We start from the raw sequence: 26,382 nt of genomic DNA, 5'->3' as shown, positions 1-26,382 counted from the left end.
CTGAAGCACTGGGATGACAGCTATGAGGGGAGTGAGCTTTGCCTCCTTCTCTCCCTCCCCAGCTGTTTTGCATGAGTTCACACATGGGGCCAGAGCCAATAAATGGCCTCTCAGCATAAGTACCAGCTCAGGTGCCACAGGAGAGGCAGGCAGAGGAATGCCTATCTTCCACCAGTTCATGCTGAGAGAAGCAGCAGTGTGTACGCAGAGGCAGAAACATAGGCAACAACTTAGTACCAAGTGAGCTTAGGCACTGACAGGATTCAGCAGCAGTTAAATGGGGATTTTGTGAACCCCAATGAGGCCTGATTCTGGGATTGAAGAACCTAAGTCCTTTTGTGAATCTAGCTCTAAGTGACTTGGCCAAGTTCACAAACAAAATCCATAGCAGATAGAACCCAGGGTTTCTGAGGGCTAGATTAGCCCCTAACCACTAGACCACCTGTCCTTCCAGCTTAGAAGCTTATCATTGTATACATAAGACCTAGAAACAGACAGATTCTGCAGCAGTAGATGGCTCTTGAATATGAAAGCTTCTGGCCAAGAGGATTTTTCAAAATCTAGACATGGGTTCTTTCTTTTTGCTGACACATCCCCTTGGAGAGTGGTTATGACCTAGGTGAGAGCAGACTGGCAGTAGCAGTGTGTCTTCTAAAGGAGTCGTGCTGCAGGAGGGGAGTAGGGTGAAGGGGACTGGATCTCTAGGATAACCGAGTAGTCGGAGAGCTGTACCCTATCTCCCTACAGAGGCCAACAACCCCTACTCCCTCCCCACTTAATAAACGTTTAGTTAAGAATCTTTCAAGTTTCAACTTGCAGAGTTTCCAGCTGTATTGCATGTCTCCTGTGGGATTTTCCATGAGAGTGTATGATCTGGCTCATTGGTTGTAATGGAAGCAGTGCTAGTGAGCAGATGAATGCATGTCATGGTTTAGAGACTTTAATAGCTGTTTAAAGATAAGTTCTATTATGTACTAGAAACATTTGTGTGAAGTGTGTTTAATGTACATTATTAAATTAACTGAAAAATCTTAATAGATAATAGATCTTAAAACAGCCATGAAAGTCTCTCTCTTTTCTCAGCCATCTGCTAAATGCTTCCACAGTCAAAAGCTGTGGACCAAATTCTCCCCGCAGGTATGTATATGCACACACTGAAATTAATGGGATATGCTTATGTGTATCCTGAGGTCAGAACTTGACTCTATCAGCAAACTGGCAAGTTAGTGGCTTCGTATTTCTTTGGTAACTAAGGCCTGGATTCTGCAAAGAGACCTCCCATATGGATTCTTTTTAGGGGATCAAGCCTTTCATTTGTAACAAATCATTGTTTTAAAAAAATATTGATTTGTACATTTTACAGCTGGGTGAAGCAATTGTACAATTATAAAAATAAATGGCCGTTTTCCTTTGCTTTTGAAAGACACAGCTATTCAGAGTTTGCTGCTTGTCATATCAATAACCTCGTTATTTAATACTCTGTAATTTGATCCACTGTAACATAAATTCGCAAATTCTTCAAAAGAGAAATCTGTTCTAACATTGATACATTTGTTATTTTCATGCAAGACCTCCAAGGAAAACCCAGGTGCTGCAGGAAGTGGTGTTGGTGTCTCAGTGGGTGGCATTTTCACCGCTGAGTCAGTACTGCACCAGTTCCCCAGCACACTGCTACTGGAGGTACTGTCTTTTGGATAAAATGCATAACCAAAATGTTGTAATCATCAAAAATTCCATGGCACTTTTGTTTGCCCCACAGTCTAAGGAAAATTTAATTTCCAGTGATTATAATCTATCCTACAATTTCAGTTATACATCATTTCCTGTCCTGAAAATAGTCGGTTGGTTCTTTCTTACACAGGATTACCATGATATTTCTACCCCAGAGGTGGTTGCATTTTAATGGATGGTGATGCAATCCCTATACATACAATTCTTAGAAGCACTGTAGGATCCTTTGGAATGATAGGTAATACATACATGCAAAATGCAATTCAGAGCATCTGTAATTCTTGATGCAAATAAGTTCTCATTCACAAACATTCTTTTTTGAAATATGTGGTTTGGTTTTTCAGATTTTCCCAATATCTTTCATGTGGAATTGCGTATTAAATGTTGCAGTTTATGTCATGAATAACCAGCAGTTGTCTTTGAATGAAATAGTTAACTTTTCTATGGTCATTTATAATTAGGCCTACAAATTTAAGGTATTATACATGTGAAGAGTTAGTAATACAGATGTAATAGGCTTTCTGTTATACTTATGTAAATTTGGAGTAACTTCACTGAGCTCAATACAGTTGCTCCAGATATACCCCCATGTAAATGAGATCAGAATCCAGCCTCACGCTTCCCTCTTCTCCTAATTTAGACACAGGTGAAAATGTTGCGAGGGCTGCTCCAGGTTGAGGTTGAAGAAGGATTATAGACAGAGAGACAGAAAAAGGGGGAGAGGGAGTGTAACAATCAGTGTTTATTTTGTAATGGCCTCATAGTCCATAACAAGGCTGAGCTGATTCTGCTGAACAACTATAATGTTTTGCTTTCCATTCATATATTCTTGCTGTCATTGCAGTAAAACTTAACAAAAATCACAGTAGCCTCTTCTATTTCAAATAGGGCTAATCATGGAGAACTCTGCTCCTCATTATAACCACAAACTAGATTAAGTTTACACAAAATTAGGCATTTTTAATGAATTTTTACTTTGAGACCTTTGACAGGTGCTGTATAACAGCTGGTATTACTTAGAATAAGGGTGAAAAGAATAGAAGGCTGAGATTGCACAAGGGCAGTGAGGGGGCAAAGGTAGCTTAAAGCCACCTTCCTGCCTCCCAGTATTCCGAACCTGGCCAGGGGTTTCACTGGTCCCTGGTGTAAAGGGCTATGAGCAATCAAGAATAACCAGAGAGCATAGCTATTCTCCTGGCACATCCGCTATGTCTGGGGCTCTGTGGGAGGCCACAGAGAGCCGTTTGCAAGCTCTGTGCCAACTGGAGAGCCAGCTTATGTTGGGAGTATTCCCCAGGAGAATGGAATGCTGCCTTTTAAGCCCACTTTAGGGCAGTAATGAATTGGAGACTAAGTATTTATCACTACTTTGTTGTGTTAATTTTTGTCACTGAACTGAAGCACATGTAACATAGATCTATGGGCCAAATTCTGGCTGGACATTGTACATAAGGACATGCCAAAAAAAAGTGGGGGGGAGAGGTGGGACAGATTTGGAATGTGGGTGTGGAGGTTTTTCTCCCTTATTCTGTCTTCCCCCAAAACTTGCAGAGATGCTCCTTTACAAACTCTGTCGCAGTAGCTGTGAAGAGCTTTCTAAAGTGAAGCTTAGCATTTGGCTGTGTGGGTCTCCAGGTGGACATACTGCGTGCAGTGGTCACTATTCAGTCCTTAAAACACAAATGCCCCCTGATTACTCCTTCTCTGCACACTATTCTTGGCACTATATTTTCACAGTGGAGCTGGCTTTGAAAGTGCACTTCATTTTTAGGCAGTGTTTTCAAAATTATGTTTATTTCACTGAAAAAAATTGGTTACTAACATCTAAAAATTAATTGTGTTTGAGATTAAATTGTCAAAGAATACAAATATAAAAAAGCTGAAATATCATTTATATTGGCTGTTGTCAGATTGGTAGCAGTTCAATGAAATGCTGTGATCCAAGTTAAAACAATAGCATAATGATATCAATAAATCTTTACAGCATAGATTTAATTGCTCCATAGCCTGAATATATACATTCCTTATTTAAAGAATATCCATGTTGTCTGAAAATACATATAGTCGTTTTTATCGCCCCTATATAGCATACTCTGGAAATAGTAAGTTTGGATCTAGTGCTGTATTATGGTAAGTGGAACCTGGTTTTTGTTTGTTTGTTTTGAGAAAGGAGACTTAAAAAAAAAAGTCTTGTCCGATGTGGATCTAGATTTGGACAAAAAATTGAAATGTATTGAGAGCTGGTATACTAGGGGAGCATATACACAAAGTGTAACAGTTATATTTTTATACCCTTTACCCAGATAAGAGCTGAAAATCGTGACAATATTACAAGTACAAAAAGCAGACCACTGAAATACAGGGAGATTAGCAGCCCCAATCAGCAGAGACACGACAGAAAAAGCCATCTATGGCCATGTTGCAGCACAGGCAGTTGCGATTGGCTGTTGTCATTTGGCCTTTGCCAAATTAGACAACAGGTGCAGAGTCGCTGACAGGTGTGGATATCTAGGATGAGTAAAATTGCTGATGGCTAGTGATGTAGCCTCGTGTCAGATTGTAAACTGCTGAGCTCTGACAGAGTGAGAAGCCAACTTGCATGTTTTCAGATCACTTGATGTGCTCTCACTCTCCCTCCCTCCCTCTCACATTCTCTTTCTCCAGTTTCAGTGGCCCCAGATGAATTCCTGGGTGACTAAACTCAGACCCTAGCAGAACCCAAGGATGTTATTATCTGTGTGTTCTGTCAAAGCCTGGGAAATGTGATCTTGTAAATTGAGAGTTAGTGTAAGAATTCTGAGCCAATTGCCTGGTAAATTTTTTTACAACCTTTTATTGTATGGCAAGAGATCAGCTTGAAAGCTCAAATTAAACTTGAAGGATGAGGAAATATGTTCCTTAAAATCTCAGGAATAATTCAGATTTAAAATTGATATAAAAATAATTTACAAATATAATAATTGAGAATATAAACATTTTGGATGCACTATGAAATAAACATGAACTTTGTTTGTCTATGCATAGTGTATATGGACATGATTTAGCGGAAATAATATAAAGGTTTATGACAATCTCCTCATGTGGTCTGTTTTTGTTTGCTTGTTGGATAATCCAGAAAGATACATGGTTGAGGTTTGTTAAGATGAGATCCATGAATCTGATATATCTGTTTTCTATTTTTTTCATAAGCCCAAAATTGCTCTGCTTAATTTAAACCAATACCAAATTTAAAAAGTGTTTTACGAGTGAATGAAATTGAACAATGAGGAGTGGATTGTGTCTGGCCCCTGCTCAAGTGTACAGGGCACAAGGAGCCTTCCCTATCATGCATCCCCCCATAGAAAGGCCACAATATACAATAGCAGTCCCTGCATGCAGGATGCAGAGCAGACTGCTCCCTCCGAGGGCTCCCAGAGGCACAAATTTTCCCTAAGAGAGCAAGGAGGAGGCAGCCTTCTATGACAGACAGACAGACCTTTCTGACTCAAAGTAGGGCAGACACACTGGAAGCAGTGGTGGAGCTAATAAGGGCAGCAGGGTGGGCAACTGCCCCCACCCCCTTCCAGCAGCCTTTAGATGTGTGGCATCATTACAAGCATATTATGCAATTGGCAAGAGGAGGTGTATGACATGAATTTTCACACAGGGCTGGAGAGCGAGTCAATCCCTTAAACGATCCATGCTCCATGTCACAACACCACTCACTCAAGCTTGATCCAGATTCCCTGATTCATAACAGAAGGATGGTCAGGCCAAATCGGGTTGGCTCTTCAACCCATGTACTAGGTCACAATGCCCAAAGTGGGGAGCCAGGCCCAGGCCTGCGGGACAGGAACCACCACTGCTGGGGAAATGCAGGGCAAGCTTGCTCTCCAGTCTACCACCCCCTGTTACAAGATGTAGCTCTACCATCAACTGGAATGAGTAAGCTGCACTGTCCTAAGCATGTAGATTCCCCTGCACTCCATGGACCTGGATGAGGATTTGTTTCCTAGAACAAAGACCCTTCCGGAGTTCCCCTGGGCCTTTGTGACTCTTCATCACCCACAACATGGGCCAGTGACTAAATTATATAGCCTGGCCCAGGAAAATAAAATAATTCTGCCGTGCCTGTGATGTGTCAACACACCATGCTTCATTTTGGTTGGATAGCCCTTGTTTATTTGATTGGCACATTACAAGAACCTGAATAGAATAGAACAGGGTCCACATTACATTACAACATGTAGAAATCCCCTGCCCTGAGGAGCTAACAATCCAATGTGCATGTTGACCTGACGGCAGTTGGTAGTTCAAAAGCCAAGAGGAACAGATACTATTGGCAAGGTTCACCATATTATTTGGTTCCACAAAAAGTGTGATTAAAATAGGTATGCGGAGGAGGAGGGGGTAATCACTTGGCACACGGAAGTGGGAGGCAGTTCCAAGCGTAGGTGGTTGGTGTATTGCTATGGAAAGAATGCTCGTATGCATTAGTTTAAAAGAAGAGGACAGAGGATGTATGTAAAAGACTAGACAATGGTTTGTCTTTGTCACGTAGGTGAAAATAACATAGTAAAAATTTAATGTGTGGTTATTGAAATACAGCTATATTTGCAAAAATCATATGGTATCAAAAATTTCATCAACATGTATATGAGCAAGAGGACTAAGTGAAGGCTGACTTCACTATACATTTCCTAACTTTAATGCTTCTGTTGCAATAGATGTTCCGATGAATCTAGCACATGGTTTAAATATGTGTGTGTTGTTTTTTCCAGGGCCTCCATAAATGTAATTGGCCTTTTTGAAATGGCTGTTTCAATAGGACAGTTCAAAATATGAAAGCATTACAACTGATTACGGTCTACCTCTGCAAGTAGAGTACATAGCCATTAGGAGCAGAAGGGGGTTCCAACTACTTGTTGCTGATAGCTGGAAGGTTTCCCATAGCCACATACTGGAAAGGGAGGGAAAATGGAGAGCACTCCGGTTGTTGTTTTTTCTGACAGCTCAATGTAATTTACCAGAATGACAACTGGATGGGTAGTCCTGGTTGGTAATGGGAGTATCAGATAAGGAACACTGTGGGGGGCTCCTTCCAGAATCTATCACAGATTGGGAATGAGTGGGTTGTAAGTTTGACCATTCAGGGAGTCTTGCTTATATGAGGGTTTAAGTCCTTACACAGAAAGAGTCCATAATGGGAGCACTGCAAGCCATCAGAAGCAGCTTTCTTGTGGCTATGGACCTCTAGTAGCCCTATCAGCCAGAGCTCCAGCCTAGCGGGCTAGGTTGCAATCCTGTCTAGTTCTTTCACATCACAGGACAGGATTTAGCCCTTTATAAAAAACTAAAGTTTAATTTGTGGGGACTAGAGGCCAGAAGAGTTTGATGATCTTTGTCCAACCCATTATACAAAAATGTGTGCGTCAAGTGAGCATGGGTGAGAATTTATGGCCACCACTTTTCAGTCAGTTGTGGTGGATACTACAACCTTCATGCACTGTGCCTCCTTTCAAATGTTAATGTTTTTTCTAAATGTTTTTTATTTTATATTATGAAAAAATTGAAATTACCCTATTAGGCTGGAATCCACTCCCTTGGCAAAGACTGGTGAAAGACTCTCTATGCCAGTCACCCCACTTTTCCCTTACCCGCTGTATTTTTGCATTTGGAGTAGGCGATGGGAAGGAAGTAGAGTATTTCTACTCACCATGAACATGAGCACCATGCCAGCTTTGAGTAAACCAGCATGAAGAGGGCATTGAGGGTGAGTTGGCGAGGGGACACTAGTCTGAGCACACATTCGATCACAGGAAGCCCCACAACAGGGGCACAGAGAGGTAGTGAACATTTTTCTAAGCTGGGGAGGACTGGATTATAGTCCCAAAGCCTGCTTGTGTGTTAAGGGTGGAATCTTGTCCTACCCCTTGCACAAAGAACCTGATCCCAAGTCCCTTGAAGTCAATGGGAATCTTTTCATGACTTATGTGGGCTTTGAATCAGGCCCGAAATCTGGTCATTTAGGCTTTGTGCAATGTGCATAGAGAGCTAAATTTCACATTTGGTGCAAAAAATTCTATCCTAAGATCCTTATAGTGGATCTCGTCACTAGTACGTTGCACATTATAGAGAATTCCTGTTTTATATGACAAGCAGAGTCAAGACTCAATATTCCACTAAGAAAGGAGAATTTCACCCTTAATGTCTCTAGTTATTTATATTAAACACAGCAAACATTTCAGTTTTTAGTCAGTCCTTTGCCTTGCCATTGGCATGGCTCAGCTTCTTGTCAATGATAAGTTTGCTAGTTTGATAGAGCTGGAAATGGCTGTAGGTCTCTGCTAAAATACAACAAGACCTTCTAAGACTGGGATATAATTATTATGAGAACCAAAATATAAAATAATGATCAATTCTAGTAGCTGAGGGAAATACAAAAGGCAATAATGCACCAGGTCACTGCCATAGTCAAAAAGACCTAGGGGATTCTGACTATTCCAGCTGGACAGAGAGCTCAAGTAAGATGAAGGCACTCTGAGAAACCAAAGAAAACAGTTGTATCTGCAGTAAGCTGCCTCTCCTGATCACATGGGTCAAGCTCAGCCAATTAGCGGCATGAGAATGCCAGGTGCCTCTCCTTCTCCCTCTCCCCCTCCCCCAAAGAACAGGCTTAAACGCAAAATGCACCACAAGTAGCTGCCTGGTAATGTTTGTGGGTATCCAAATGGAAGACTTTTGAAAACCTTTTGCTCTAGGGACTGTTGAAGCAAAATCTGAGCAAACCTATGAAGGTTGGTTTTGTGTATTCTTGCTTTTGCAGTTCACATGGGTCTGGTTCTGAAATATTTTCAATTTAATCTGGCAAGAGACTCTTCCCTTATGATCATCCAGGTCGACCAATTAACAAAAAATATTTGAGGCAAGGCGTTCATGCTAAATTGTTAGTTGCTGACTCGGTTGTGTAATTTTTGATAGTTTTTGTCACCATTACTTAGCTCATTGATGATGTTCAGAGTTATGAAGGTTGCTGGAGCTGCTGAACCTTAAACTCATATGTTTTGACTTTTCAGTCAGCATCTGTTTTAACAGTGTATTTCCCTGTATATTAAATTTCAACACTTCATATCAGTAGCACTGTAATTAGAGTCAACAAAAAGCAAACACAATGCCTAGTAGCTCTTAATCAGAGTAGCATAAGCAATGTCCTCTTCCCCTTTGTCCTATCAAGAGTAAGGAGTGGCAGGGCACCATTAGTGTCATCCTTTATGTAAAATTCAAATCAAGGATTTAATTTAAATGCTCTTCCTTCTTCTGTCAAGAGCATAGATTTTTAAATCTGTGTGCAAAGTTTGTATTTCTTCCTTCTGTTCCTTTTTGGAGTATGGGGAGGGAAACATTGCAATACTCCAATTTAAATGTATTCTTGTTTTGATGTCTCTAGTTATACATTTGAAATCCATAAATAGGTTATGTGTTGAAACTAATTGCACATTGAACATCTTAAACATGATCAGTTACAGTGCGAAGTATGTATTGTAGCACAAGACACTTTATCAGATTGCTTACTCCCATAGTTTATTGACTGATTCTGATTTCAGAAGGAAGAGGTCAGAATGGTCGCCCGTTTGCCACCGGCAAGGGGGGCCCTTTAGCGTTGACCTGGCAGATCTGTATTCACTTTCTGTGCCTAATGTTAAATGTAGCAGTCTCCAACCACAGTGCAGTTTGCAGCACTGTAACACCCCTGAATCTCTCTTGCAGCCTGTGTCAAGGTTTGAACTTTCCAAATTATGTATTTCAGACATTGAGAAAGAAAGGACTTAATGGCTGTGACAGTCCAGACCCCGATGCAGACGATTCAGTAGGTCACAGCCCTGAGTCTGAGGACAAGTACAGGAAACTTAATGAAGATATTGATCTAATGATCAGCAGGCAAAGATTGTGTGTAAGTACTCTGAGCTCCTTTCATTTTTTTTTTACTTTTTGATATTTCTCTGAACCTGGCAGGCGTTGAACAAGAAAGAAAACAAAGGCTGTGAAAGCCCCGATCCTGACTCCTCTTACGCTCTCACCCCACGCACTGAAGAAAAATACAAAAAAATTAATGAAGAATTTGATAATATGATCAAGAGCCATAAAATACCTGTAAGTACCAAAGGTTAGATGGCTGTCTGCTGATTGCTGCAGTAACATACCTTAACCCTTTCAGTTCTGAATTCTTATTGAGAGCATTTAAGCTAGAAACAGGCTTTAATGGCCCTCCCATAGAATCAAATAGAAAAAAATCACAAACATCTTTTTTCTCTTGAATTCTCTTCATTTGACACATAGTCAAAACCTCCTATAGGTGAAACCTACGGAAGGAAGTGAAATATACATATATACATTATATTCACTTGATTTACAGAACTGTTTACCACACCACTTGCCCAAATTATATCTAGAAAATAACAATGGAAATCTTTCTTTGTGGATAGGCTAACAAACCCACAGAATACTTTCTGTGGTGATATAGAAAAAATGATGTAGAACTGAAATTCTTTTATATATAGTAGCTAATGCATTTTGTACATGTCACTTCAGTTCTTAAGCCTCAATGCTAAATTCAGTTACAGCACTGAAGGGTTACAGCTAATTGCTCGCTGCAGAGAAACAGCCTGCATGAGAGCCTAATGGTAGGACTCAGACATGTTTGTGTGCTGGGGTGATTTTACAGCTTTATCAGAGGATTTGCTTTGACCTCATCAGCATTTCTTTTAATGCTTTAACATGAGCTAAATTTTGTTTTAACCAAGTCAAAATTTCTAACAATCAGTCAGATGCCTTGCCAGATACGTAAGAGAAATAACTCTGCATGTGCTATTTTGTTTGTACACACATACAGAAAAAAAGTAAGTATTGTAACTGTTTAATAACTTTACATTTGTGATACAAACTGACAAAAGCTCCGAAATCCTTGATTAAATCCAACACACCTTGTATAGGAAAGAGAAGCAAGCTATATAAACAGAATAAAAGAGTATTTATCTTCATGTACAGCCACGTTTTTAGCCAGTTTCAAGCAAGCATCTGAATTTGCACGTTAGTGTTTGCACATTCTGTTGATTGCACCTCCAGAAGTGAGCATGCAGCCATCTTGCATATGCAAAACCTAAATGTGTACATGCAAATTGGAAGGCTGGATACAAAGAGCTTTTTATGTCCCTCAAAGCATAGGCCTCTTTTGCAGTCAGAACAATCCGTTGCATATGCAAAAGCTGATGTCCAAACTGGAGAGACGTTTGTCCTTAAGAATTTTCTGATTCTTCTTTCACAACTTAAATATTGTTTCAGTTGGAAACAATTCTTGGATAAAGAATTTTTCATATGAGTTAAGGAAAACTTGAATGAGCTGTTCTGGTGTCTCTGGTAAAACCATGTTTTGGCAAATCTTTGGAATAGCTTTAAATTGGACAAATATTCATTTAGAACACATTGTTAAAAATGCTTAACATGTGTATGCAACATTTAATTGAATACATATACACTTATATTTCCTTCCCTCCTCCCCCACCTTCCTACTTCCTCTCCTCTGTCTAATTCTATTTGTCAGCAAGAGAGCTTTGAAATTGCCACCATGATTTTGCTAAAAGACTTGACACAGATCTTTTTGGTAAAGTGATGGCTTTATTGAGTCAGTTATTAACTCAGATCTCTAGTCCTTTACCTGGTAAAAATCCTGCCCACTGCAGTTCCTTTCCACTTTCAGATGATGGATACTGGTTGATCAAATCCCCAGGTGACAGAGGCCTTGATCAAATGGGATTTGATTCCAGAAACCAAAATCCCTCAAATAATTCATTCCTCATGTACAGAACTGCGTTTCACATGCTCCTCGAGAGGCTGTGAGCTCATGTGCCACTTGGTTTTGTTATTCCAAAGCACCATATCTCTGTAACTGTTTAAAGTTTTGCAATCCTAAAAAATTCACTCTTGACTGGGTATCGATCCTGGCAGCTTTTTAACTCTTTACAAGAGTAGGCAACAGTGACCAAGAGAAATCCTCACTAGCGCAGGTAAAAACACAGGACGAAATTTTCTCACAAAAGTGTCACAAAAACGTTGTCTATTTTTTTCATCAAAATTCAAAACACTGAAGAAAAATTTTACCACCAGCTCTCCTCCTGCATTATAGTCCCAGCTCTGCCATTGACTATTTCTTTGGCTCAACTTCTTTCTACTGTAGTTTCCTAAACTGCATATTGGATATAATATAACTTACATACCTCCCAAAGATGTTGAGAGGTGCAGTTTATTAGTTTTTGTGAAATGGCTTTGAGATGCTCTGAGGAAAGGCACTATAGAATCGCAGGTGTTACCATGATTATGTATATGGCAGGATTCTGACATGCCCTGATGTGGATGCTCAGGAGAAAGATCCTCAAGGTGTCCCACTCCTCCAGTGCACACACTACACAAAGATCTGACACAGTTGCAGTCCTACAAGCCCAAGGATGGCTCCCTCTATGCAAACGAGGGACACTCCCTCTCCACAAATGGCTCAATTCTCACCCTCCACACTGGTCTGCAGAGCAGGACCAGCATGCAGGAGATATATCCTTTGAAACAAAATAGCAGCTCATGCTCAAATAAATTGGTTAGTCTCTAAGGTGCCACAAGTACTCCTTTTCTTTTAGCAGCAGACAGTCTCCCTTTGTGCAGTGGGAAGCGCCATCCCTCCCAGTGAAAGCCAATGTCTAATAGGCCTGATGGAGTTCATAGCTAATCCATAACAGAGATTTGTAAATATAAGGCCAGATCTTCGGGTGGTGTAAATCAGCATAGTTCCAGTGAATTCAGTGGAGCTTCAGAAATTTCTATCAGCTGAAGAAGTGGCCTACAAAAGGCAGGCAGGAAGGTGGGAAAAGGAGCAAAACTGGGGGAGGAGGGGTGGAAGGGGAGTGAAAACAAGTCAAACCATTTAATCATGGCTTAGAAAAATGTAAGGCAAAGGTTAGGCCTGCTCCTGGACTTGTAATTAAACAAAAATACTGCAGATGAAAAGAAACTTTGCTTTTCTTCTTAATGAAAAAGGCCAATAATATTTCCACAGAATATTTCAGGGATGCGTATTTATATGATTCTAAAACATCTGATGATAATTATATATTTATTTGTAGTTATTAGAAGAGTGCTGAAAGCATATGGGACAGAAATAGTCCACTAGAAAGCATCTATGAATCTCTCTCTCTGAATGTATGTAGTGGTAAGTCCTGGTTGAAATTGGCAAAAAACTTTAGCAAAATTTAGCACAAGAAATTGTGACCATAATTTCTAGCTCAACGTTGTGTGATTTCACCCATTTGAAATTTCACATCAGCTTAACACGCAATTTGATTATGGAAAGAAGACCGGGCAAAGTTGAGCAATATGTAAAAGTCACCCACATGTTTGAAGTATATCAGATGCACAGATGCACATCAGTTAAGGCTGAACTAATGATACCATGGAATGTTCTAACCCTTGTTTCACCACCAGAAGTGGTGTGGGGATCTGTACCAGGTCCTGCACAGCCCAGCCGAGAAAATTTGTGTCTGTAAACAGAAGTTCTAGGCAGCCAGAACCAGAGAATCAAATTTGCAGCAGGTTGTTATTGGTTCTGCAGTGTAATATTATACAGCCAGCCTTGATGCCCAGGAGGACCCCACAGTTTACCCAACTCATTACTGATTTTTATGTCCCATATATTTTGACTACAGAAGGAATAAAACAAAATTCCAGAATTAACATAGCCAAACTGCATATAAAAGCACCGAGTAAACAACCTAACCATAGCCAAACTGCATGCAAAGTGTGCTCTAAACTAGCCCTACAGTATCCAAACTACATAAAAGCATGCGAAGCCAGCTGCAATATGTACATCCAGTAATGAGGGATATGAATTCTGTAGGTCATCTAAGAATACCTTTAGAGAAGGACAAAAGAGGACCTAATAATTGCTTTGGCAGTGCTCATATGTTTCGGTGATAATTAGTCTGTACAGTAGTATAGTAGCAGTAGTAAAAGCAGCAGTCAGGATCGGGGACCCATTGTGCAGAACAGAGACAATCCCTGGCTTGAGGGGCTTGCAGTCTAAAGACACAAATGGAAAAAGAGCAGGAGATGAGGATACAAGCAAATTAATCTGGTGAAGAATTGGCACGGTGTTGTTAGTCATATTTTTAGTTGGGTGCTTATTTTAATTGAGAGCAGAGGTAGGGATTAAGGAGGTAGGAAAGGAAAAAAGGGGAAGAGGAATGAACACTGCTCATTAGCTGTGTAGCCATGATCAGCAGCTTGGGCTTTGTCTGCATCATAGCAAAGGTGAAGCAGACAGGATCATTCTGCATACTCAGTGGGCAAAATTCTGAACTGCGGGAGAGCACATGTAAGCCCCTAAGTGTTGCTTGGACCCAACAGAGCTAGAGAAGTGGGCAGATTGAGCCTGGAGGGGAATTGCCACACTTCCTAAACATGCTGCCAGGATAGGGGGCTCCTAGTCAACTCAATAGCAGTAGGCTGGAAGTGTAGCTAATGGATCCACCTTGACATGGATTCGTGGGCCAAAACATTTTGGAAAGACAGCAGCCATCAATGCAACACATGGGCTGAAATATCTGTGGAAGAGAGGCTAATCTTGCAGCCTAATGGCCTGCCTCTGTGCTGTGGAGGGTAGATTCCATCCTAGGGAGTTCCCCTCCCAAACCGCTGTTATTTGGACTTTGTGCCAGGAGGGATGAATTTCACCCATTGTGTTTCTAAACATATCTACCTACTCATATACTGTTTTGAATTACCTACTATTTATGTGTTTCCAAGAAATCGGGCCTACAGTCATAACACACTCTGAGAAGCTAATCTGTGTTGTGTGTGTTGTAAACTTTCTTTTGCAGGAAAAATTATACATGTAGGCAAAGTTTTGGTTATTAACATAACAATTCAGGTTAGGGTGCTGCACACAGAAAGCACCTTGTCTCTAAATGTGATGCAGAGCACTCTAAAGGTATTTATCCGTTATAGTTTTCAGTATGTATTTATTTGTTTTATCTTTTTTATTTATGAAATACAAGCTATCTAGTACAATTCAGGGGCCAGATACAGAATGTAAACATACAGTTTTGCTTCTTGTCCACTAAAAATAGGAGAAGGATATTCCTCAAAATAGTTCTCTCTTCCACACAGACTTAAACCACCTCCTTGAACAAACTCTTCAGAAAATTGACCGTTAGGGAAACAGACTTCAGCTCTGTTGTAGCAAAGGGCAAGTTAGTTCCAGAGTCAAGGGCTCCCCACTGAGAATGCCCTGCCAGCTGGCCCTAGACACTTAATCTGGGGTCAGTTAGCTCGAGTACCCCAGCTGCGCTCAGCTGTCATGGCAGCATGAGGAGACAGAGGCAGTCTTTTTAAAGCCAGGACCCTAGCCACAGACCATGTTAGAAAACAAAATTAACACCTTGAATTATACCTGGAGTCTGGAGGTACTCATGTCACATGTCCTTTGCATGCTGCCCTGAACTGAAATCTTGCTGTGTGCTATTATTCACTTGCTGCATTTCAGTGGTAAGTAAAATGATTCCTGTATATTTAGGCCTGAATTATACTTCCCCTGAGAGGTGAGACAAGGGAAAGGGAGCGTAAGGCAGCCATAATTTGACTGCTGCTCTAGTACACAAAGCAGGGCATTGAGCTAGCACTGCCTGCAGAACTGAATAGCCAGCCCCAGAGGATGTATTTATGGGTGGGACATGGACAAGGCTATGTATCCCCTGTCCAGCACAACTGGATTGTTGCACTATGGACATCTCTCATCACAATGACTCCAGGTCCCAGGTGTGTATTACCAGCCCCAAGCATTCCAAGATCTTGAGTCAGACCCCCCCTCCCCCCAACTCATGACTTTGGCTTGTAACCCATGAGATTTTAAAAAAACAATACATTTGGGGTTCCTTTTAGTTGCTTCTAGTTTTTGAACCTTTAGGATGCTCTCAGGTCACATTTTCAAGTTTTTCTCTGCAACCAAGAGGACTGAAAACTTGTTGTTTTTTTAAGAAACAAAAACAGGAATTCTCACGTGTCCACATAATTCCAGAACCTTCGGCTTTAAGAAAACAAGCAAGACTCATGAGAAAATCATGAGAATTGGCAACACTAGATTGTGCTTTTTAAATGTCTAATAAATGCTTCTTGGCACTGCCACTCAGGCACTGCACCTTCTCTCCTTCTTCCACGCTGTTTAGAGTAATAAGAGGCATAACTTGGCCCAATTTGCTTTATTTAAAGGGATCCTTCAGGATGAAAATTACTGTGTGTATATATATATATATATATATATATATATATATATATATATATATATATATATATATAAAGAGGATGTTACTTTTACATGAAGATAAAAGCATAATGAAAAGGCATTACAAAAAAAGAACTGTCAGTTAAGGATCCTGGATATGTATATTTTACACTATGGTTTGATATGTCCTTGGGGAGCACTTTGTTTCTTTAAAGCCCATTCCAGACTAAGGAAAAACTTTTTTTAAAAAGTAATTCAGTTGTTTGTGCCTTTAACATGATTCTGGTTGCTAAAGCAACGCATGCTGAAACTAAAAGCTTTCTCCCTTGCATTCCATCCCTTCTCATTTTTCTCCATGAAATGAAGTCATCATAATCATGTACCTTTGATCTTACAGTCATCTGTGACACCAGATTAAGATATCACAAATGAACAATTATGACTTCCCTGAATGGAAGAGAAGGAAAATGAAGTCTAATGAAGTGGGGTTTTGTTTTAAACAAAGTGGAGAAAAAAACCTTCCAATACTCACAAAGGAGATGTACAAGCTGCAGGAAAGGAATATTGAATCATGATTTGTAAAGCCATTTGTAAAAGCCTTTCTTAGTGCCTTAAATTCTTCTCTTGATTGTTAGGGTGTGTTTTTTTTTAATGTTTTAACCACCAGTTACAAAATATTTGAACTAAATATAGAGTAACTGTACTTGAAGACTGTTGTGCTTCTGTACTATTCTTGTCTTTGTTTCCCTTTTTTGCTTGTACAGGCTGTTCCGCCACCCAACTTTGAGATGCCAGTTTCTATCCCAGTGTCCAACCACAACAGTTTGGTATACAATAACCCAGTCAGCTCGCTGGGTAACCCCAATCTTTTGCCACTGGCCCACCCTTCTTTGCAGAGAAATAGCATGTCTCCTGGTGTGACACATCGGCCTCCGAGTGCAGGAAACACAGGTAGGTTCTATTAAATCCCATTTCTTTCAATGTTCTTTATTATCAGAGTACCAGTGCATCTTCTATCACTTTAAACTGTACGCAGAGAAGCAGGATTCTCTTTTACCAGTCATAACAGTGTGCCCAAAATTGCTGTGTTAAAGTAATCAAAGAAAAAGCTTATGCCGTTTCTAACCCAGATATATAAAATAAAATAAAGCCCTGAAAATAATGTTCTGGAAACATCTGAGTATTGGCTAAGAATGAAGAAATCAATAAAGAATTAAAGGCAGACAATTTGCTGTTACATAAAAAGGCAGCTCATCTACTTGTGTCATGCAAAAAGCCACTGCACTGTTTTTCATAAACTTGAAAAATTAAGTGTGATCAGGGCAACCTTATCTTCGAAAGTAAAATAGGCCTCTAATTACTTAAACATCAGTTAAGAGGCTAAATACAACATTTGTGATTCTGTATGTATTCACAAGCTCATTGATTGGTAAATGGTAGGCCATCTCCAAGCTGAAGTGTATAAACAAAAGGTTGCTTTCCATGCTGGTGATGATTCGGGGTCACCTCTGAGCAGGATAAATGGGGATTAGGATCATTCACTCAGCCCTGGTCTACACTAGGACTTTAGGTCGAATTTAGCAGCGTTAAATTGATGTAAACCTGCACCCGTCCACACGATGAAGCCCTTTATTTCGACTTAAAGGGCTCAAAATCGATTTCCTTACTCCACCCCTGACAAGTGGATTAGCGCTTCAGTCGGCCTTGCCGGGTTGAATTTGGGGTACTGTGGACACAATTCGATGGTATTGGCCTCCAGGAGCTATCCCAGAGTGCTCCATTGTGACTGCTCTGGACAGCACTCTCAACTCAGATGCACGATTGTTTGCCGTTGCTCTGACACAGGGAGGGGCGACTGACGACACAGCTTACAGGGTTGGCTTACAGGGAGTTAAAATCAACAAAGGGGGTGGCTTTACATCAAGGAGTATTTCAGGCAGGAATTCACAGAGGGTTCCAATAAGAAATGGTGCACCTAAGTTATTGTTCTTATTGGAACAAGGAGGTTAGTCTGGCCTCTGATTGATACACGGCTAGATTTACCTCGCTGCACCTTCTCTGTAAGTGACTGCAGTGTGACCTAGAGGAATGAGTCCCCTAGACGGGGGGCGGGGAGGGGGTGTTTGCAAATGAGTACAAAACAAATCTGGTCTATTTCTTGTTTTGATCCACTCCATCTATCTTTTACATCTTTGGCTGGCAGCAGACGGTGCAGAAGGACTGCATGCCATCCACATCTCATGGCTGCTCGGCAGAAGATGGTACAATAGGACTGCTAGCCATCCTCATCTCTTGCCTGCCCGGCAGAAGATGATGCAATAGGACTGCTAGCAATCCGTATCAGCTGCCTGCTCACCATAAGATGGTTCAGTAGGACTGACTGCAGGACTAAAGAGAATGACCTGATCAAGTCACTCCAAATTTAGTCCCTGCACCCATGTCTGCCCAGGCGCTCCTGATCGACCTCACAGAGGCGACCAGGAGCACCTCGGACATGATGATGACAGCTACCAGTCCTATTGCACCGTCTGCTGCCACAAGGCAATGGGTTGCTGCTACTGTGTAGCAATGCAGTACCGTGTCTGCCAGCATCCAGGAGACATACGGTGACAGTGAGCTGAGCGGGCTCCATGCTTGCCGTGGTATGGCGTCTGCACAGGTAACTCAGGAAAAAAGGTGCGAAACAATTGTCTGCCCTTGCTTTCATGGAGGGAGGGAGGGAACGGGGGCCTGACGATATGTACCCAGAACCACCCGCGACAATGTTTTAGCCCCATCAGGCATTGGGATCTCAACCCAGAATTCCAATGGGCAGCAGAGACTGCGGGAACTGTGGGACAGCTACCCACAGTGCAACGCTCCGGAAGTCGACTCTAGCCTCGGTACTGTGGAAGCACTCCACCGAGTTAATGCACTTAATGCACTTAGAGCATTTTCTGTGGGGACACACACACTCGAATATATAAAACTGATTTCTAAAAAACCGACTTCTATAAATTCGACCTAATTTCATAGTGTAGACAACCCTCAATCTGTCTGAAGCAACGTCAGCCTTAAGCATTCAGAGTTCAAAGAAGCATACAAGGTCTCCAGCCCAAGGAAAAAAGTAAATAAATAAATCTACAGAACGAATGTCTGCGAAAGGGTCAAGAATATTATAATCAACAATTACACAAATGTGTTACAATCATTCTTTACCATTAATTTGTTCGTAGAGCTACTTGCAATATGTCATTGCCTGGCACCAACCCGATGCAGAATTATCACGTTTGGCTTTTCTAATGCAATTAACAATGAAATAATTATTTTTTCAAATAATCCAGTATAATCAGGGCTAGTCTGATTTTTTTTAAAATATAAGGATGCTTCTTAGACTATGTCAGCTTGAAAAAAATTCTGGAAAGTGTCAGTTTCTATAAAGTATTGCACATATTTTTATGTTTGCATGACATCATGACACAAATATTGTTAGCTGTAAAACCTTCCAAAGGGCATTTTGCAGTTTTAAGATTATGGGCTTGATCCGATGCCCGCTGAAGTCGATTAAAAGATGTCCAGAAACTTCAGTGGGCATTGGAACAGGTCATCTGAGAGAAAACATGTTAATATTGTTTAAAATGTGTGACCTTTAGCCATTATCCTTTTGACTATTTTATTTGAACTCCTAGGTGGCCTGATGGGTGGGGACCTCACAACCGGTGCAGGCACCAGTGCAGGTAATGAGAAGAGCATTTTATGTTGCATAATATTATTTTGTGTTATGCACCACAACAGATCATTACCATAGGCTTGGTCTTAAAATACCTGTATACTCAGAATAAGAGCTCACCTCTGCCAAGTCAATGGGAGTTCTGCCATCAGCTTCAATGGGAGCAAATCCACACCCCTAACAGCTTTCCACATTCAGAGTGTCCTCAAGTTTTTCCTTTTAACCTAAAGTCTCTCCGTAAAAATCTTTAGGCCCAATCACACAGCCCTTATTCTGCCAAATCTCCCTTTGAAGCCAATGGGTAAAATCCCAATCCTATTGAAATCAATGGGAGTTTTGCCATTCACTTCAATGAACCAGGATTTTGCACAGTGAATATAAGCTTGAGTAATGACTTTAGGGTTGGGTCTCTTATCAGGACCTTGATTCAGCCAAGCACTTAAGCACATGTTTCATTTTAATCATATGCTTAACTCCACCCCTATTCAGCAAAGCAGTTCAGCATGTACTAAGTTAAGCACTTGCCATTTGTATTGATTTTGAGCTACAAAAATTGCAATGAAACACCAGTAGTATTTAACTTTGAACATTTACTTAATTGCTTTATGGAATCAAAGACTAACAGACAAGGAATTTTCAAAAGACTTTAGGAGATCCAGGCATAGGAAAAAATTGGATCCAATTGATTTAAATTGGAGCTATTGCTGGTAAGGACTGCAATATCAGAGTGATGTTGCTTTTATGTTGTAGGAACTGCTCCCGGGCTCAGTAAATGCTGCAGTATACTACCAGGACAGTGATGCTGCTTTGTGACAAATGCAGATGACAAAATACTAGAATGTTCCAGGAAAAAGCCGAGCAGTAGAACATGCAGTGGAACTGTGTTAACTGCTGGCTGATAGGAGCTATACGGAGGAGTAGTGTGGAGATTCACTGTGTGTACCATACACCAGAGGTAGCAATAATTGGTGACACATATTGTAAAGTTCTACTCTCTTACACTATATCATAAAGATACTTTCCCAGGGTACTATATAAATTTCTTTTTTTTTCCCTGACTCCTCCCAACTTGCCTCAGACCTCTCCTTTATCTTCTTTTTTTGTTTTTCATTTTTTATTTTGTCACATGCAAATAAATCACAGATCTTGCATGCTGGATATGTTGGGAAATTGAAACAGCACAACACTGGAGCCAGTAGGCATTTTCAACTGGCACTGCAGCTTCGAGAGGTCATTTTGTATTACTGTATGACTACAGCATGCAAAACAAATGAACATATGGCTCTTAGCCATTAGTCTCTCCTATTCTCACAAAAACCATGCTAGAAAATTACAATTTTCTTATTATCTGTTGGTATTTTGCATAAATGCAGCTAAAAAGATTCATTTTGGTGATGTCTGATGGTTTCATGTCATACCCTTTTTTGACCATGTACATGATTGAAGCTTCAGGCACCACAGCCAATAAACTAGGAGAGGAAGTTTGATTGCCCTATTAATGAGCTCCCTCTACTGGCCTGTTAAGACATGTCATGGTAGCACCATCATTGGTTTGCCTGTTCTTTTCATTCTTACAAAGGTGCTGGGAAGCTGGCAGTGTTTCATTCTAAAAAATGTTTGTGTCTACTAAAATGATTGCTGTTCTAAATGTCTAGTTGGCTTTGTTGTTCTTGGTTCTCATTCAAATCTATACACATTTTGCTGTCTAAAGAAGACACACTCAACACACTAAGTATAGGGACCATGCTTTTTTAATGTAAATTTTTCTTTTAAGTTAGGTATACTAAAGAGGACAGAATGACCCTTTGAGAATATAGATTGCTTATTCTATTATTACACACTTGGCTTTCAAGCAATGTATCTTCGGGCTGGTCAATTGATTTAATGCTGTGTAAGAGGGACATTACCAGGAACGTCTCATAAATATTTAATTGTATGAATAGTCTTCGTTCTTTATCTGGCAGTAAGAGCCCAAAAACACCAGTACAGATATGTGTTCTTCATGTCTTAAATGCAAAGCAGTAGGAGGGATTTGATATAGGGCCAAAGGACAATAAGGGGTCATATATGGTTGAATCGTCTGCCTCAGTAGCTTCATTCAACAATGCCACTATTTTGGAGAGCCTTCTCTCTCATAAGACTACAGAAGAATAAACACCAAAAGTTCTCTTTGTTCACGATTTTTCAGAAAAAACAGAGACCCCAGTGTTTTTTCCATTTGGCATCTTAGAAGCTGATGGCATGATCATGTGGTTTAATTTGTTAGGGTTCCTATTTCTTGCCAAATTATAACTTTATGAATTTGCATTTTTTCTGCACCATCCAAAAATAGCATATATTCAAAATAATGCACTGCAAGAAGAAGAGCTAAGTTGTTCAAAAGTTTAATTTCAGTTACTACAAAAAGAAACTATTTTTGATGGCCAACAAAAGGGCACAAGTTTCTGGCATGACTCTAACAAATCACATGATAACTAGAAAATGGGAAACAGAAAAAGCTACTTAAGTTAGTTACATCCATGTTTTGAAAACTATGTTAGTTTGTTGGTTTGGATTGTTACGTTACACAATTAAATACCAATAATGGTATTTATAAACTAAAATCAAGATTACCTTAGGTTTGTTAGAATAAATTCTATTCATAGTCAAACTCTAGTGGGACAGTTTATGTCATGTCCTGGGAGGTGGTGGAACCTCCATCCTTAGAGTTTTTTAAAGCCCGGCTTGACAAAGCCCTGGCTGGGATGATTTAGTTGGGGTTGGTCCTGCTTTGAACAGGGGGTTGGACAAGATGACCTCGTGAGGTCTCTTCCACTGCTAATCTTCTATGATTCGTCTATGATTCTATGTGAGAGTAACAACTGCCAGCAAAATTAGAGTGAACTTCCCATTTAGTATAGCTGCTAAACTATAAATATATCAGTGTCATTGGTGCCTTTCTCTTAAACCAGAGATTTTTGAGTGAAAGAAAAGAACAAGAACTCTTGGGACCTAAACCAGTATGTTGTAAAACGTCTTTAGAGTTAAACCCCTTTCATCATAACCACTTAATCAAGTGACATGTTACCTGTTTACATAGTAAAGTATGCAGTGTTGTTTTAATTTTTAGGAAGCACATTTACCCTTAAACATAAACCATTTAAGTTGCGGGGAACTTGACAAGAAGCTAATAATGAGACGTACGCGTTTTTATTGCTGTACATTATCTGAGCTATAATTTCATGTAGTGGTTTAACATTGTTGAAAACCTGACAGAGGATGAAGCTTTCAAATAATTGTTGACTGCTCTTTAAAAACGTAGTGCTACAATTGATTTTGGAGGCCTTTCTTTGCCCATATGTTTTGATCTCCTGGTTTTCACTACCTCTAAAATTGGATTATATTTTACATTTCACACTAGTGTTGGGACTTCACATAAGGAGCACATAGTTTTGTGTTATTTTTAATTTTTCTATTGAAAGTAACTAGAAGAATATTGTGGGACAAGTTCTGCTCTGTTACACAGGTGTGAATATGGAACAAGTCCACAGATGCCAAGAGTTATTTCAGGTTTACCACTGTAAATAATAATGAAATAAGAGCAGAATTTGACCCTGAACCTTTAAATCCAACCTGAGATTCTCCAAAGGGATAAGGTTAGCAGTATTTTCAACAAAAATGCCATTTTAACTGTTTCTTTTTTTCTCTTTCTTGTTTTGTAATTTGTTTTTCTCATTCCTGTTTCCTCCCCTTCTCCTTCTTAAAGCCAATATCAAAAGAAAAGGGATACGCAATTCAAAAGTAACTAGCAATTTTGGGTGTCAAAAACACCTTAATGGGAACTGATTTTCAGATAGTACTGAGCTCTTCTCCATAAATCCAGCCTCTTTATGGTCACTCAAGTTGGGCACCCAGAAATCACTAGTCATTTCTGAAAACCTTTTCCGGGTACTTTTTAAAAACCCAATCCCATATTAATCTGTGAATTGGCAGGTAGGCAAGCAGGGAGTACTTAAGGAGGGATGTGGTAAAATCCCCTCTTCTGAAAATTAAGTACAGCATACCACATACCAGAGGCCACCTCAGTTTTTGCCAGATTGGGTCTTGGATTGCTCTTTCTCAGCTAGTATCATAACTCACTAGTGCTACACTATTGATTTTACTTCAACTAGTCATGTATTGACTGTGTACAAATGGATTAGATATTCTGTTACTATTTCATACCAAATAGATATGTGTGTAATAGTTATTTTTAATTTCTGAGCCCTCAGGTTGGAAGATTTTTGGGCAACACCTTTTCAAAAAATGTAACGAAAACAAAGATTTATTTTAAAAAAAAAAAAAAGCAATGTTCCCAAATAAGCCTGTGAGCAGGAGAAAAAAACAATCAGGTTGGAATTTCTGAAGGTGCCTGACTCCCTGAGGCTCCAGTGAAAATCCAGACTGAAACAACCAACCTAATGCTAAAGGAAACAAATTAAAAGGATTACACATGAATTCTTATCCTTGCCCTACAGATGTGCTTTGGTGAATGTCAATGGGAAAATATTTCCCAGGCCATAAATGTGGAATATGTTAAATAAAGAAATTCATTTAAAACTATTATTATTAACATAACCATTTATACTGCAATATATCTAGAAGCTCCCATCATATAGGAATCCCTCTGTGGTACATGCTGTACAAATATATTGTAAACAACAGTACTTGCCCCATAGAGTTTACAGTCTAAAAGAAAACATAAAAACTGCCATATTGGTTCATATCAATGGTCCATCTAGTCCAGTATCCTATCTCCAACAACAGCCGGTACCAGAGTTTCAGGGAGACAATGTAGAGCAGGGCAGTTTTGGAGAGAACCATCTCTGTCTTCCTCTGGCAGAGGTTTAGGGTTGTCCCAAGCATGGGGTTCCATCCCTGACCATTTTGGCTAATAGCCATTAGTGGACCTGTCCTCCATGAGCTCATTCATCTAGTTCTTTTTTGAACCCAGCTATACTTTTGGCCTTCACAACATCCCATGGCAATGAATTCCCCAGGTTGCTTGTGTGTTGTGAGAAAAAAGTACTTCCTCTTGTTTGTATTAAACCCGTTGCCTATTAATTTCATTGGGTGACCCTTGGTTGTTTTTTTTTTGTTTGTTTGTTTGTTTTGGGAAAGGCAAATAACACTTCTCTATTCACTTTTTCCATACCATTCACTATTTTATAGACCTTTCCCATGTCCCTCCCCATTAATAGTCTCCTTTCTAAACTGAACAGCTCTAGCTTTTTTAATCTCTCCTTTCTGGAAGTCATCTCATACCTTTTGATCATCTTTGTTGCCCTTCTCTGAACCATTTCCAGTTCCTTTTTTAGATGGGGCGACCAGAACTGGACATAGTATTTCAGGTGCGGGTGCACCATGGATTTAGGTAATGGCATTATGGTATTTTTCTGTCTTGTTTTCTATCCCTTTCCTTATAGTTCCTAGCATTATGTTAGCCTTTTTGACTGCTCCTTTGCATTGAGCTGAAGTTTTCAGAGAACTATCCACAATGACTCTAAGATCTCTTTCTTGCGTGGTAACAGCTAATTTAGAATCTATCTGTCTGTCTGTAGCTGGGATTATTTTTTCCAAAGTGCATTGCTTTGCATTTATCAGTGCTGAATTTCATCTGCTATTTTGTTGCTCAGTCACTGAGTTTTGTAAGACCCCTTTGTAACTCTTAGTCAACCAAATCTTGAAAAAGTTTGTATCATCTGGAAACTTTGCCACCTCACTGTTCACTCCCTTTTCCAAATCATTAAGGAATATGTTCAGCAGTACAGGTCCCAGTACAGATCCATGGGGACCTCACTGTTTACCTCTCTCCATTGTGAAAACTGGCCATTTATTGTTTCTTATCTTTTAACCAGTTACTGATCCATGAGAGGACCTTCTCTCTTATCCCAGGACTACTACTTAGTTTGCTTAAGAGCCTTTTGTGAGGGACCTTGTCAAAGGCTTTTTGAAAATCCAGCTACACTCTATCGACTGAATCACCTTTATCCACATGCTTGTTGACAGCCTCAAAGAATTCTAATAGATTGCGTATATCTGTTTCGAGCTTACAGTCATTCAGGATATAGTCCATCCACTTACCTAGATGCATGGTGGATCTTTGGTTAATCTCCAGACCTTTTTACACCTTAATTCATTAATCTTTCAATATTGCCTACTTAAAGCATTCAAGAATCATGAGATTGTCTTAAAAAACATGAGATTTTAAAATAAATAAAATAATTGTTAGATTTTTGATTTGCCTTCTAGGGTTTGAACTTTTATTTGTCACATTTTCAAGCTTTTCTCCACAAACAGGTGAGCAGGCTAAAAACTTTTTTTAAAAAATATTTTTAATGACAGCTGAGATTTTTCCGTTATCACCTGACTCCAGGAGCTGGGGCTTTAAGAAAAACACCAAATAGTGAGAGACTTCTGATAAAATCCTGACAGTTGGCAGCACTGGATCTTGCCTAACAAATATAAAGTATACTGAAAAATTTGTTTCTCTCAATGGCTGAAATTCACACCTTTGCAGAGGGCTGGCAGAGGGCCTGTGTACCATTTAAGTCCCACTTGTGCTCTGGGTGACTGAAGTGGTATGCAGATCTGGTGCTGAGGTGAACTGAACCCAGTCAAACCTTTG

The 26,382-nt window shown here is 40.0% G+C and overlaps 1 protein-coding gene and 1 long non-coding RNA gene across 15 annotated transcripts in view; one reads left to right on the top strand and one right to left on the bottom strand.

Annotated features, from left to right (window-relative positions):
- Positions 1-26,382, bottom strand: part of LOC125637226 (uncharacterized) — a 157,563-nt gene that overhangs the window by 45,026 nt on the left and 86,155 nt on the right. The window lies entirely within an intron of this gene.
- Positions 1-26,382, top strand: part of MEF2C (myocyte enhancer factor 2C) — a 142,630-nt gene that overhangs the window by 88,488 nt on the left and 27,760 nt on the right. For all 13 annotated transcript variants that reach the window (XM_048851438.2, XM_048851437.2, XM_048851442.2 and 10 more), the window contains 3 exons: positions 9,518-9,661; positions 16,792-16,978; positions 19,696-19,743. In XM_048851438.2, coding sequence (XP_048707395.1) covers positions 9,518-9,661; positions 16,792-16,978; positions 19,696-19,743 — 379 coding nt within the window. The remainder of the gene's footprint in view (positions 1-9,517; positions 9,662-16,791; positions 16,979-19,695; positions 19,744-26,382) is intronic.

Source organism: Caretta caretta, chromosome 5, assembly GCF_965140235.1.
Source record: "Caretta caretta isolate rCarCar2 chromosome 5, rCarCar1.hap1, whole genome shotgun sequence".
Lineage (NCBI taxonomy): Eukaryota > Metazoa > Chordata > Testudines > Cheloniidae > Caretta > Caretta caretta.
Note: the sequence above shows the minus strand (reverse complement) of the source record. Positions and strands in the feature narration are given on the sequence as shown.